The 12720-nt window shown below is 41.0% G+C and overlaps 1 protein-coding gene across 1 annotated transcript; it reads right to left on the reverse strand.

The window, feature by feature from the left end:
• Positions 1 to 611: 611 nt before the first annotated feature.
• Positions 612 to 11674, reverse strand: LOC112585771 (RNA-binding protein 12-like). Its single transcript, XM_044945437.2, is given in 7 exon segments — positions 612 to 1107; positions 1110 to 1160; positions 1162 to 1362; positions 1364 to 2245; positions 2247 to 2898; positions 2900 to 3650; positions 11635 to 11674. Coding segments are annotated over 7 exon segments (2904 nt in total). The 3' UTR covers positions 612 to 780.
• Positions 11675 to 12720: the final 1046 nt, after the last annotated feature.

Genomic DNA, 12720 nt, shown 5'->3' on the forward strand with positions numbered 1-12720 from the left:
CATATCTGAGGTTATTGATATTTCTCTTGGCAATCTTGATTTGAGCTTTTTTTTTTTCTGTATACAGAGATTTTATTCAATTTTAAAAGAAAACGAGAACTTTAGACAATGCTTTGACCCTATTACAAAGCAAATCTGTCCAGCTTTGAACCAAATTCCAAGAGTAGCCAGCTATTTTTCAGCAGCTGGCAAGAGCACCCTTAATGAGCTCTATTGACATTTCTATCTTCTTCATCCATATGGTAAAAAACCAATCTAGACTCCTTGATAAGCTTTATGTGGTCATTTGAGTTTTACAAATGGTTTCTCTAATGGTATGCCAAAATCATTTTTGTGTTCTCTCGAGACAGCTTTACTATACAATGGCACCCCACTGAGGCACTCTTCCTGGAAAATCCCATGGACAGAGAAGCCTGGTAGGCCGCAGTCCATGGAGTCGCTAAGAGTCAGACAAGATTCAGCGACTTCACTTTGACTTTTCACTTTCTGTTCTTGCCTGGCGAATCCCAGGGACAGGGGAGCCTCATGGGCTGCCATCTATGGGGTTGCACAGAGTCGGACACGACTGAAGCGACTTAGCAGCAGCAGCAACAGCAATGTTTATCTCGGTAGTAAGTCTTCTGTAAACAGTCAACCAACACTCTATGTTATGGAAACCAATCTATATGCAATTGAAACAATCCACAGGTTCTAACCTGGAAACACTAGAAAAAGAATCTGAATGCATTAATCACAGCACTATGAAGACTATATCTACCCTATGAAGAATGATGTGAACAGCTACCCTAATACAAGCTTTACTTTCCTAGAGCCAATAGGTCTGTCATTTAAGTCAATGACAGCAGCTGTGGCTTCATCCCGAGATTCAAAAGCCACCATAGCTTCACCGGTGGGCATACCCTTTTCATTGTACTTTAAACAAACTGAGCCTGGGATCACTTGATAACCGTAAAAGAAATCTAAAATGTCATCAATAGACACAGTGAAGGGCATGTTCTGTACTTTAATTATTGTTGGTCCTGGTTTTCCAGAACTAGATCCAAAGCCAGGAGGACCACCAATGTGGATTGGGCCAGGGCCAGGACCAAAGCCTGGAGGCCCACTCAAAAATGCCCAGGGGCATTTCCAAGGCCAGGGGGCCCACTTCCAAAGCCAGGGGGGGCCACCTAAGCTACCAGGGCCATTTCCAAAATTCTGAGGGCCCCCTCCAAATCCTGGTCCACTTAAATCATTTGGTCCACCTCCAAAACCTGGAACATCCAGTCCTAGACCAGGCAAACCACTATTTCTAACTGAAGGCATTCCAGGCCTAGCATCACCAAAGGCCCCTCCTAATCCTGGAGGAGGGAGTGGTAGTCCAAAAGGCATTTGACCCACCAAAATTACCAGGAAAGTTAAATGGAGGCCCACTGTTGGCCTCCTTAGATCCTACAGCCAAGAAGGCATGCTTTTCACCTCCTGCACTAGGCATTCCTGCACCGGGCATTCCCACACCAAGCATTCCTGCACTGGGAATTCCTGCATTGGGCATTCCTGCAGCAGGTATTCCTGCATTGGGCATTCCCGCAGCAGGCAGTCCTGCACTGGGCATTCCTGAACTGGGCAATCCCGCATTGGGCATTCCCACATTGGGAATTCCTGGAACTGCAGGATTACCTGGCACAGACCTCTTTAACCCCTTTTTTCCTTGGGCAGGAGGATTTTTCTCAATCTCTCTCATATCTTCTAAAGTAACTACATGAACAAAAGCTTCTCTCCCATTAAGTTTTTTACGGTGTAAGCGTTCAGACTTACATGCATCATCTTCATTTTTAAACTGAACCAATGCCTGTCCTAGACCTTGCCCATTGTTATCAACAAGAACATGTACAGCATTTTCATCCACTGGGATTCCTTCTAAGAACTGAAGAACATCCATCTTGGTAATGCTGAAGGGAATATTTGTTATATGGGCACAGACTTTGGCAGAGGTGACATCCCCCTCTGGATTTAAGATCATTTCCCTCTGGTCATAGCTGAAGTTCTGCAGTCTTTTTCGAATCATATCTATCTTTTCTAGCATACCTTTCTTGGTAATTGGATGAACTTGAATAAAGCGATTACCCATGTATTGTTTATGACGACACAGAGCAGCCTTATAGTCAGCCTCATTCCTGAACTCTACGAAGCCTTCACCCGTTGCTTTCCCATAGGGTCCATAAGCAATATAAATACTATCTTCCACAATATCCAACTTTTTAAAAAAAATCAATGACATGTTTGTTTTCTGGTTCAAATGGCAGCCCTTTCAAGTAAACACAAAAACCAGCCTCATGTGGTGATCTTGACCTTGACCTTTTCTGCCCACTGAGCGATTTTGACCTGGGAAGTGGCTGAGGAGGGTGATGCGTTTGTCCAGAAGGTCCTATACTTTGCTTAAAAGTGATATGGCCTCCAGCAGCTACCCACTGTCTCTCTGTGGCAGGACTAACTTCCACATAGCGTTGAATCATCAGCATTCTGTTTCGTTTCAAAGCTTCAAATGTATCTTGAGGGGAGAGAAACTTAACCAATCCATTCCCATTATTTCGACCTACATGATCTTTCAACAAATGCACCGCATCAACACGGAGCCCATGGAAAAAATCTAGGACATCATTTTCCATTGCAGAAAAGCACGTTCCATGCACACTGACATACAGATCATCAGGGTTGATGGGAAGTGGTTTCACATTGCTTTGTGAGTTCATCTGGACAGGGTTAACAGGATTCAATGGACCCAGAAACACAGGGTTCAGGTTATTGTTCAGGTTCACGGGTGCTCCAGAGCCATTCATTCCAGCAGGTAGAGGTGCCACAGGTGGTGGGTTCAAAGGTGGCATGCCTGACATGGGTGGCAGTGGGGTCATGGGTGGCAGAAGGGAGTGGGGGAATTGAGGGCACAGGAGGCATTGTAGGTACCAGAGGAGGAACTGGTATTGGGGGAATAGACGGCATTGGCAGCAAAGAAGGCATCACTGGAATTGGAGGAATTGGTGGAGGTGGGACTGTGTTCATCTGAGAGGCTATGCTTGGAACAGTTGAGCTAAACGTTGGACTCCCAAAGGAAGCCCCCATATTTGGAGGAGCAGTTCTTATGCTGGCTGTGGAAAATGTCTGAATGTTTTTGCTGCTTTCATGAACAGAAGTGGTGGCAGTAACTACACTGGGTGAAGGATTATTAAAGTTGGGTACTGTTGTAGGCAAGTTCACCCTGCCAGTCATTCCTGAGCTAGGTGGTGGTCCTGATCTACTAGCATTTGCCGGTGGTATGTCTAGGTTGGCAGTTTCAAAACGCCTAGGACTCAGTTCAATCATATTCTGCATTTCCGTTTTACTGCTCAACAACAGTGTTACTTTTGACCCTTTAATTGTACCACCTGTGTGCATCATACCAAGCCTTGCATCTTCATCAGTGGCAAAAACAATGAAAGCCTCACCCAGTTCACCCCCTACAATATGCACACCCCCATCAGGAATGGTCAATCCAGAGAAGAAGCAGCGAATGTCCATGGTCCCCGCCATAATTGGGAGACCTTGTAAGCAGATGACCACAGCTATGCTGAGCTGAAAGCACACACACCTCCTTCTTCTCTGCTTCACCCAGCTTGTGCTTCTTCCAGGCCAGTGTTTCTCATGATGTACTCTGCATATAAATTAAATAAGCAGGGTGACAATATACAGCCTTGACATACTCCTTTTCCTATTTGGAACCAGTCTGTTCTTCCATGTCCAGTTCTAACTGTTGCTTCCTGACCTGCATACAGATTTCTCAAGAGGCAGGTCAGGTGGTCTGGTATTCCCATCTCTTTCAGAATTTTCCACAGTTTACTGTGATCCACATGGTCAAAGGCTTTGGCATAGTCAATAAAGCAGAAATAGATATTTTTTCTGGAACTCTCATGTTTTTTCAGATCCAGCAAATGTTGGCATTTTGATCTGTTTCCTCTGCATTTTCTCAAACCAGCTTGAACATATGGAATTTCACAGTTCACATATTATTGAAGCCTGCTGCTGCTGCTGCTGCTGCTGCTAAGTTACTTCAGTCATGTCCAACTCTGTGAGACCCCAGAGACAGCAGGCCACCAGGTTCCCCCGTCCCTGGGATTGTCCAGGCAAGAACACTGGAGTGAGTTGCAATTTCCTTCTCCAATGCATGAAAGTGAAAAGTGAAAGTGAAGTCACTCAGTCGTGTCTGACTCCTAGTGACCCCATGGACTGCAGCCTACCAGGCTCCTCCATCCATGGGATTTGCCAGGCAAGAGTACTAGAATGGGTTGCCATTGCTTTCTCCGATTGAAGCCTGGCTTGGAGAATTTTGAGCATTACTTTACTAGCGTGTGAGATGAGTGCAATTGTGCAGTAATTTGACTATTCTTTGGCATTGCCTTTCTTAGGGATTGGAATGAAAACTGACCTTTTCCAGTCCTGTGGCCAATGCTGAGTTTTCCAAATTTACTGGTATATTGAGTGCAGCACTTTCACAGCATCATCTTTCAGGATTTGAAATAGGTCAACTGGAATTCCATCACCTCCACTAGCTTTGTTAAGCTAATGCTTCCTAAGGCCACTTGACTTCACATTCCAGGATGTCTGGCTCTAGGTGAGTTATCATACCTTTGTGACTATCTTGGTTGTGAAGATTTTTGTTGTACAGTTCTTCTGTTTATTCTTGCCTCTTCTTAACATCTTCTGCTTCTGTTAGGTCCATACTATTTCTGTCATTTATTGTGCCCATCTTTGCATGAAATGTTCCCTTGGTATCTCTAATTTTCTTGAAGAGATCTCTAGTCTTTCCCATTCTGTTGTTTTCCTCTATTTCTTTGCATTGATCGCTGAGGAAGGCTTTCTTATCTCTCCTTGCTATTCCTTGGAACTCTGTATTCAGATGCTTATATCTTTCCTTTTCTCCTTTGCTTTTCACTTCTCTTCTTTTCACAGCTATTTGTAAGGCCTCCTCAGACAGCCATTTTGCTTTTTTGCATTTCTTTTTCTTTGGGATGGCCTTGATCCCTGCCTCCTGTACAGTATCATGAAATGCCGTCCGTAGTTCATCAGGCACTCTGTCTATCAGATCTAGGCCCTTAAATCTATTTCTCACTTCCACTGTATAATCATTAGGGATTTGATTTAGGTCATACCTGAATGGTCTAGTGGTTTTCCCTACTTTCTTCAATTTAAGTCTGAATTTGGCAATAAGGAGTTCATGATCTGAGCCACAGTCAGCTCCTGATCTTGTTTTTGCTGACTGTATAGAGCATCTCCATCTTTGGCTGCAAAGAATATAATCAATCTGATTTCGGTGTGAACCATCTGGTGACGACATGTGTAGATCTTCTCTTGTGTTCTTGGAAGAGGGTGTTTGTTATGACCAGTGCATTCTCTTGGCAGAACTCTTTGCCCTGCTTCATTCTGTATTCCAAGGCCAAATTTGCCTGTTACTCCAGGTGTTTCTTGACTTCCTACTTTTGCATTCCAGTCCCCTATAATGAAAAGGACATCTTTTTGGGGTGTTAATTCTAGAAGGTCTTGTAGGTCTTCATAGAACCATTCAACTTCAGCTTCTTCAACCCCAGCCTTACTGGTTGGGCATAGACTTGGATTACTGTGATATTGAATGGTTTGCCTTGGAAACGAACAGAGATCATTCTGTCGTTTTTGAGATTGTATCCAAGTACTGCATTTCGGACTCTCTTGTTGACTATGATGGCTACTCCATTTCTTCCCCAGAATTCTTGCCCACAGTAATAGATATAATGGTCATCTTAGTTAAATTCACCCATTCCAGTCCATTTTAGTTCACTGATTCCTAAAATGTTGACATCCGCCTTAGTCAGTATATCCTATCAAGAAGCTTTCATAGGCCTCCATCAGAGGGCTGCTGCTGCTGCTGCTAAGTTGCTTCAGTCGTGTCCGACTCTGTGCGACCCCATAGACAGCAGCCCACCAGGCTCCCCCGTCCCTGGGATTCTCCAGGCAAGAATACTGGAGTGGGTTGCCATTTCCTTCTTCAATGCATAAAGGTGAAAAGTGAAAGCGAAGCCACTCAGTCATGTCCAACTCTGAGCGACCCCATGGACTGCAGCCTACCGGGCTCCTCCGTCCATGGAATTTTCCAGGTAAGAGTACTGGAGTGGGGTGCCATCGCCTTCTCCAGGCACAGAGACTGAAAACCACAATCACAGAAAACTAACCAATCTAATCACATGGACCACAGCCTTGTCTAACTCAATGCAACTATGAGCCATGCCATGTAGGGCCACCCAAGACAGATGGTTCATGGTGGAAAGTTCTGACAAAATGTGGTCCACTGGAGAAAGAAATGGAAAACCACTTCAGTATTTTTGCCTTGAGAACACCATGAACAGTATGAAAAAGCAAAAAGATAGGACACTGAAAGATGAACTCCCCAGGCTGGTTGTTGCCCATTTTGCTACTGGCAATCGGTGGAGAAATAACTCCAGAAAGAATGAAAAGACGGAACCAAAGCAAAAACACCACCCAGTTGTGGATGTGACTTCTGATGGAAGTAAGGTCCAATGCTATAAAGAGCAATATTGCATAGGAACCTGGAATGTTAGGTCCATGAATCCATGCAAATTGGAAGTGATCAAACAGGAGATGGCAAGAGTGAACTTTGACATTTTAGGAATCAGCATCTAAAATGGAGTGGGATTCTGATCAAATCTTTACTAAATCTGACAAGAATTAACTTCTTTTTTTTTCTATTTATTTTCAATTTATTTATTTTAGTTGGAGGCTAATTACTTTACAATATTGTGGTGGTTTTCACCATACATGGACATGAATCAGCCACAGGTGTACATGTGTCCCCCAGTCCCAAACCCCACTCCCACCTCCCTCCCCATCCCACCCCTCTGGGTTGTCCCAGTGCATTGGCTTTAGTGTCCTGTTTCACGAATCAAAGTTGGATTGGTCATCTATTTCACATATTATTTAGGTCTTTCCTCCATGAATTTAGTATATTTCTCTCTCTCTCTCTCTCTCTCTCTCTCTCTCTGTGTGTGTATGTTATATTTTGTTTTGCATATAAATAATTATATTACTTGCTACCACTAGCATTTTTGTATCTTTTCCTCTACATTTCTTATGCCTTCATTTTTTTTCTTACATTTTTTTCTGTATCTATTGAACAAAAATCATATAATTTTCTTGCTTGAGAGGCATTACTCAATACATTTTCCCCCCCCTAATTCTGAACTAAACTGACTTCTGGAATATTCACTACTTGGTCATAGTGTATTTTTTCCCACACACTGCTAAGTTCAGTTGCTAATATTTGTTTAGGATTTTATAATACTTGTTCATGAGTGATTCTGACCTGTACTATTTCTCATTTTTTAAACTGTTCTTATCTGTTTTTGTTATTACAATTGTACAAGACCATTATGGTTTCCCTCTTCCCCTCTATGATCTGAAAGATGTTTTGTAGTGTTTGCATTTTCTAATCTATGGATGTTTGGTAAAAGTTACCTACAAAATTAGGCTTGTTATTTTCATCATAGGATGTTTTTTAAAATAGTATTTAAATTCTTCAATAGTTATAGAACTATTCAGTTTTTCTGTTTCTTATTGAATACAGTTAACTTTATATTTCTTCTAGGAATTAAATATTTCATAAGCTTTCAAATGTGTTAAATAAAGTTAATCATAATTTTATTTTACCTTTTTACCCCTGTTAAAACTGAAGTTAGAGCATACCCTTTCAAAGTCTGATGATTATGCCTTCTCTTTTTCCCCTTATTTTAACAAGATTCTTTCTTTCTTTCTACTTGACAGGTATATTCTTTTTTATTTTTCTCACTTAAGTTGTATGCTGCTGCTGCTGCTGCTAATTCTCTTCAGTCATGTCCAACTCTGTGCAACCCCATAGACAGCAGCCCACCAGGCTCCCCCGTCCCTGGGATTCTCCAGGCAAGAACACTGGAGTGGGTTGCCATTTCCTTCTCCAATAAGTAGTATGCATGGTACATCAATTTTCAGGCTTTAGTCTCTTCCAATACAAGTAGGCAAATCTATAAATTATGTCTTAAGCACTACTGTAGCTATATCCCACACACTTTTATATATGCTGCTTTTCTTAGCATGCAGTTATACAAATTTAGTAAGGGATACAGAAGTGTGTTTTAAAATTTCTAATATGAAAATAAAAAGATTCTCCCACTGAAAAATTTTAAAAATAAATTAAAAAATAAAAATAAATTTTAAATTAAATTTAAAAACTATTTTAAAATATATAACGTAATACTAACAAAAAAATCAGTTGTGTTTCTTCCTGTACATTAACAATTGAACAATATGAAAAGGAAATTAAGAAAATTCTATTTACAACAGCATCAAAAAAGATAACACACTTTGGAATAAATTTAACTCAGGAGGTGATTTATACACTGAAAACTATAAAACACTGCGAAAAGAAATTAGAGAGAATACAAATAAATGGGAAAACATCTGTGTTCATGGCACTGGAAGACTTAATATTGCTAAAATGTTAATATTACCCAAAGAAATCTACAGAGTTAATACAATCACTATCAGAAATCTAGTTGCATTTTTTGCCAAAAAAAAAAAAAAAACTAAAATTCACTTGGAATCTCAAGGAAACTGTACATCCAAAATATTCTTGAAAAAGAACAGAGTTAGAAGTCTCACACTTCCTACTTTTAAGGCTTCTCTGGTGGCTCAGAGGGTAAAGAATCTGCCTGCAGTATGGGAGATGCAGGGTTTGATCCCTAGGTTGGGAAGATCTCCTGGAGAAGGTAGTGACTACCCGCACCAGTATTCTTGCCTGGAGAATTCCATGGACAGAGGAGCCTGGTGGCTACAGTCCACGGGGTCGCAGAGTCAGACACGACTGAGCAACTAATGCGCATTGCAAAACTACAATAATCAAAACAATGTAATACTGGCATAAAGACAAACATACATCAATGGAATACATCAGAGAGCCCAGGAATAAATTCTTGTATATATGGTCAAATGATTCTTGACAAGGGTGTCAGGACCACTCAGCAAGGAAAGGACAATCTCTTCAAAAACCTACACTGGGAAAATTAGATATCCACATGGAAAATTATGAAGCTGGTCCTTATCTTATAACATATACAAAAATGGATCAAAGACTCAAGAGCTAAAACTGTAAAAAAACATACAAAAACACAGGGTTAAAGCTGTATGACACTGAATTTTGCAATGATTTCTTGGATATGATACCTAAAGCGTGGATAATAAAAGTAAAAATGGTTAATGAGACTCCATTGAAATGAAAAACTCATGTGCAGCCATGTACAATTGTGTAATTACAATCAACAGCATGAAAATGCAACTAATAGAATGCAAAATAATATTTGAAAACTACACACACATACATATATATATATGTGAATGTATATATATGTATATATATAACACTAGAATATATTTTTTAAAAACCTTACAACTCAGCAAGGGTGTCCCAAGTGGCTCGGTAGTAAAGAAACCATTTCCCAATGCAGGAGATTCAGGGGACATGGGTTCCATCCCTGGGTCAGGACAATACCCTAGAGTAAGAAATGCCAACCTGTTCCAGTATTCTTGTCTGGAAAATTCCATGCACAGAGGAGTCTGCGGGCTACAGTCCATGGGGTCGCAAAGAGTCAGATAAAACTGAGTGACTGAACACGCATGCACAGCTCAACACAAATCAAAATATACGCCATTTAAAACATGTGCAAAGGACTTAAATAGACATTTTACCAAAGAAGATATACAAATGGCCAATGGGCATATGAAAAGATGTTCAATATCAGTAACCATTCAGTTCAGTTCAGTTCAGTGGCTCAGTCATGTCCGACTCTCTGCAACCCCATGAATCGCAGCATGCCAGGCCTCCCTGTCCATCACCAACTCCTGGAGTTCACCCAAACCCATGTCCATCGAGTCAACGATGCCATCCAACCATCTAATCCTCTGTCGTCCCCTTCTCCCCCAGACCCCAATCCTTCCCAGCATCAGAGTCTTTTCCAATGAGTCAACTCTTCGCATGAGGTGGCCAAAGTATTGGAGTTTCAGCTTCAACATCAGTCCTTCCAATGAACACCCAGGACTGATCTCCTTTAGGATGGACTGGTTGGACCTCCTTGCAGTCCAAGGGACTCTCAAGAGTCTTCTCCAACACCACAGTTCAAAAGCATCAATTCTACGGCACTCAGCTTTCTTCACCGTCCAACTCTCACATCCATACATGACCACTGGAAAAACCATAGCCTTGACTAGATGGACCTTTGTTGGCAAAGTAATGTCTCTGCTTTTAAATATGATATCTATTTATCTAGGTTGGTCATAACTTTCCTTCCAAGGAGTAAGCGTCTTTTAATTTCATGGCTGCAGTCACCATCTGCAGTGATTTTGGAGCCCAGAAAAATAAAGTCTGACACTGTTTCCACTGTTTCCCCATCTATTTCCCATGAAGTGATGGGACCGGAGGCCATGATCTTCGTTTTCTGAATGTTGAGCTTTAAGCCAACTTTTTCACTCTGCTCTTTCACTTTCATCAAGAGGCTTTTTAGTTCCTCTTCACTTTCTGCCATAAGGGTGGTGTCATGTGCATATCTGAGGTTATTAATATTTCTCCCGGCAATCCTGATTCCAGCTTGTGCTTCTTCCAGCCCAGCGTTTCTCACGATGTACTCTGCATATAAGTTAAATAAGCAGGATGACAATATACAGCCTTGACGTACTCCTTTTCCTATTTGGAACCAGTCTGTTGTTCCACGCCCAGTTCTAACATTAGAGAGATGCAAATCACAACTACAATGCAGTATCAGCTTATATCCATCAGGATAGCTACTATCAAAAACAAACAGAATATAGCCAGGAAGAATGTGGAGAAATTGGAATCTTTGCACCCTGTTGGTGGAATGTAAAATGCTGTAGCTGCTATGGAAAAATATATGGCAATTCCTCAAAAAAACAAACAAACCAAAAAAAGAAAAACATCACTATGTGATACAGCAATTTCATTTCTCAGTATACATCCAAAATAACTGAAACTAGTATCCCTAAGAAATATTTGTACACCTCTGTTTATAGCAGTATTATTCATAAAACCAAGAAGTGGAAGAAATCCAAGTATTCACGGGCAGATAAATGAATATACAAAATGTGGTACATAGAAGGAAGGAAATTCTAACGTGTGCTGCAACATGTATATACACTGAGGATACTATATTTAGTGAAAAAAAGCCAGTCACAAAATAACCAACACTGATTTCATCTGTACAAAGTATCTAAAGTAGTCAAATTTACAAAACAGAAAAGTAAAATTGTGATTTCCAGGGGCCCTAGGGAAGGAGAAATAGGTAGTTGTTTAATTGGTATAGAGTTTCAGCTTTGCACTATGAACTTCTGGAGACTGGCTGCACCAGCAATGTGAATACTTAACAAAGAACTGTACACTTAAAAGTGGTAAGATGTTTTATGTATTTGCAATTTTTAAAAAACCTAAAGTTGTTCTCTAACTTAAAAATTTTATGACTATGGTTAAGCCAATAAAAATGTGTGATGGACCCAAACGCAAAACAAAACAAAAACTACAAGTGAGATATCATTTCTCACCTGTAATACTGTCAAAAATGAGAAAAACATGAGAAAACATTCTGCCTGCAGGGCCTTGGGGAAACAAGCATAGTCATACATCGCTGATAGGGATCCAAATTAGCATAAACCTTTTTGGTGAGAAATGGAGAAATATCTGGGACTTCCCTCGTGGTTCAGATCATAAAGAATCTGTCTGCAATGCAGGATATCCAGATTCGATCCCTGGGTCGGGAAGATCCCCTGGAGAAAGGAATGGCTACACATGCCAGTGTTTTTGCCTGGAAAATTCCATGGACAGAGGAGTCTGGTGAGCTACAGTCCATGGGGTCATAAAAAAGTCAGGCACAACTGAGCTCTAGTACCCAGGTAGAACTATCTAACACAATTAGGTATGTGCTTACCTTTTGACTAAGTTTCACCTCTAGAAATTTACCTTAAAATACTCCTCCAAAAAAAAAAAAAATGCTCCTCCAACAATATGAAAGTAAAGCTGCACACTACAGCTTTGTTTTGTAACTGCAAAATGTTGGAAATACTCTAAATTCCCCAATATAGGTAAGTAGAATAAACTATGGCATATCTGTATATTTTATACAGAAATTTATACAAGCAATGTTTTACATATATATTCATGTGTGTGTGTATATATTCTCCCCTGGAGAAGGAAAAGGCAATCCACTTCAGTATTCTTGCCTGGCAAATCCCATGGACAGAGGAGCCTGGTGGGCAACAATACATGGGGTCACAGAGAGTTGTATATAATTTAGTGACTAAACAGCAACAACAACATACTAATTGTTGCTCATCTGTGGATTTTTTGAAATCTAAAAAAGTCATCAAAAGTATGACTTCAACAAGTCACTCATCAGTTCAGTTCAGTTCAGTTCAGTTGCTCAGTCTTGTCCGACTCTTTTTGCGACCCCATGAATTGCAGCACGCCAGGCCTCCCTGTCCATCACCAACTCCCGGAGTTGAGCCAGACTCAGGTCCATCGAGTCAGTGATGCCATCCAGCCATCTCATCCTCTGTTGTCCCCTTCTCCTCCTGCCCCCAGTCCCTCCCAGCATCAGAGTCTTTTCCAAGGAGTCAACTCTTCGCATGAGG

Source organism: Bubalus bubalis, chromosome 6 (genome assembly GCF_019923935.1).
Source record: "Bubalus bubalis isolate 160015118507 breed Murrah chromosome 6, NDDB_SH_1, whole genome shotgun sequence".
Taxonomy (NCBI): Eukaryota; Metazoa; Chordata; class Mammalia; order Artiodactyla; family Bovidae; genus Bubalus; species Bubalus bubalis.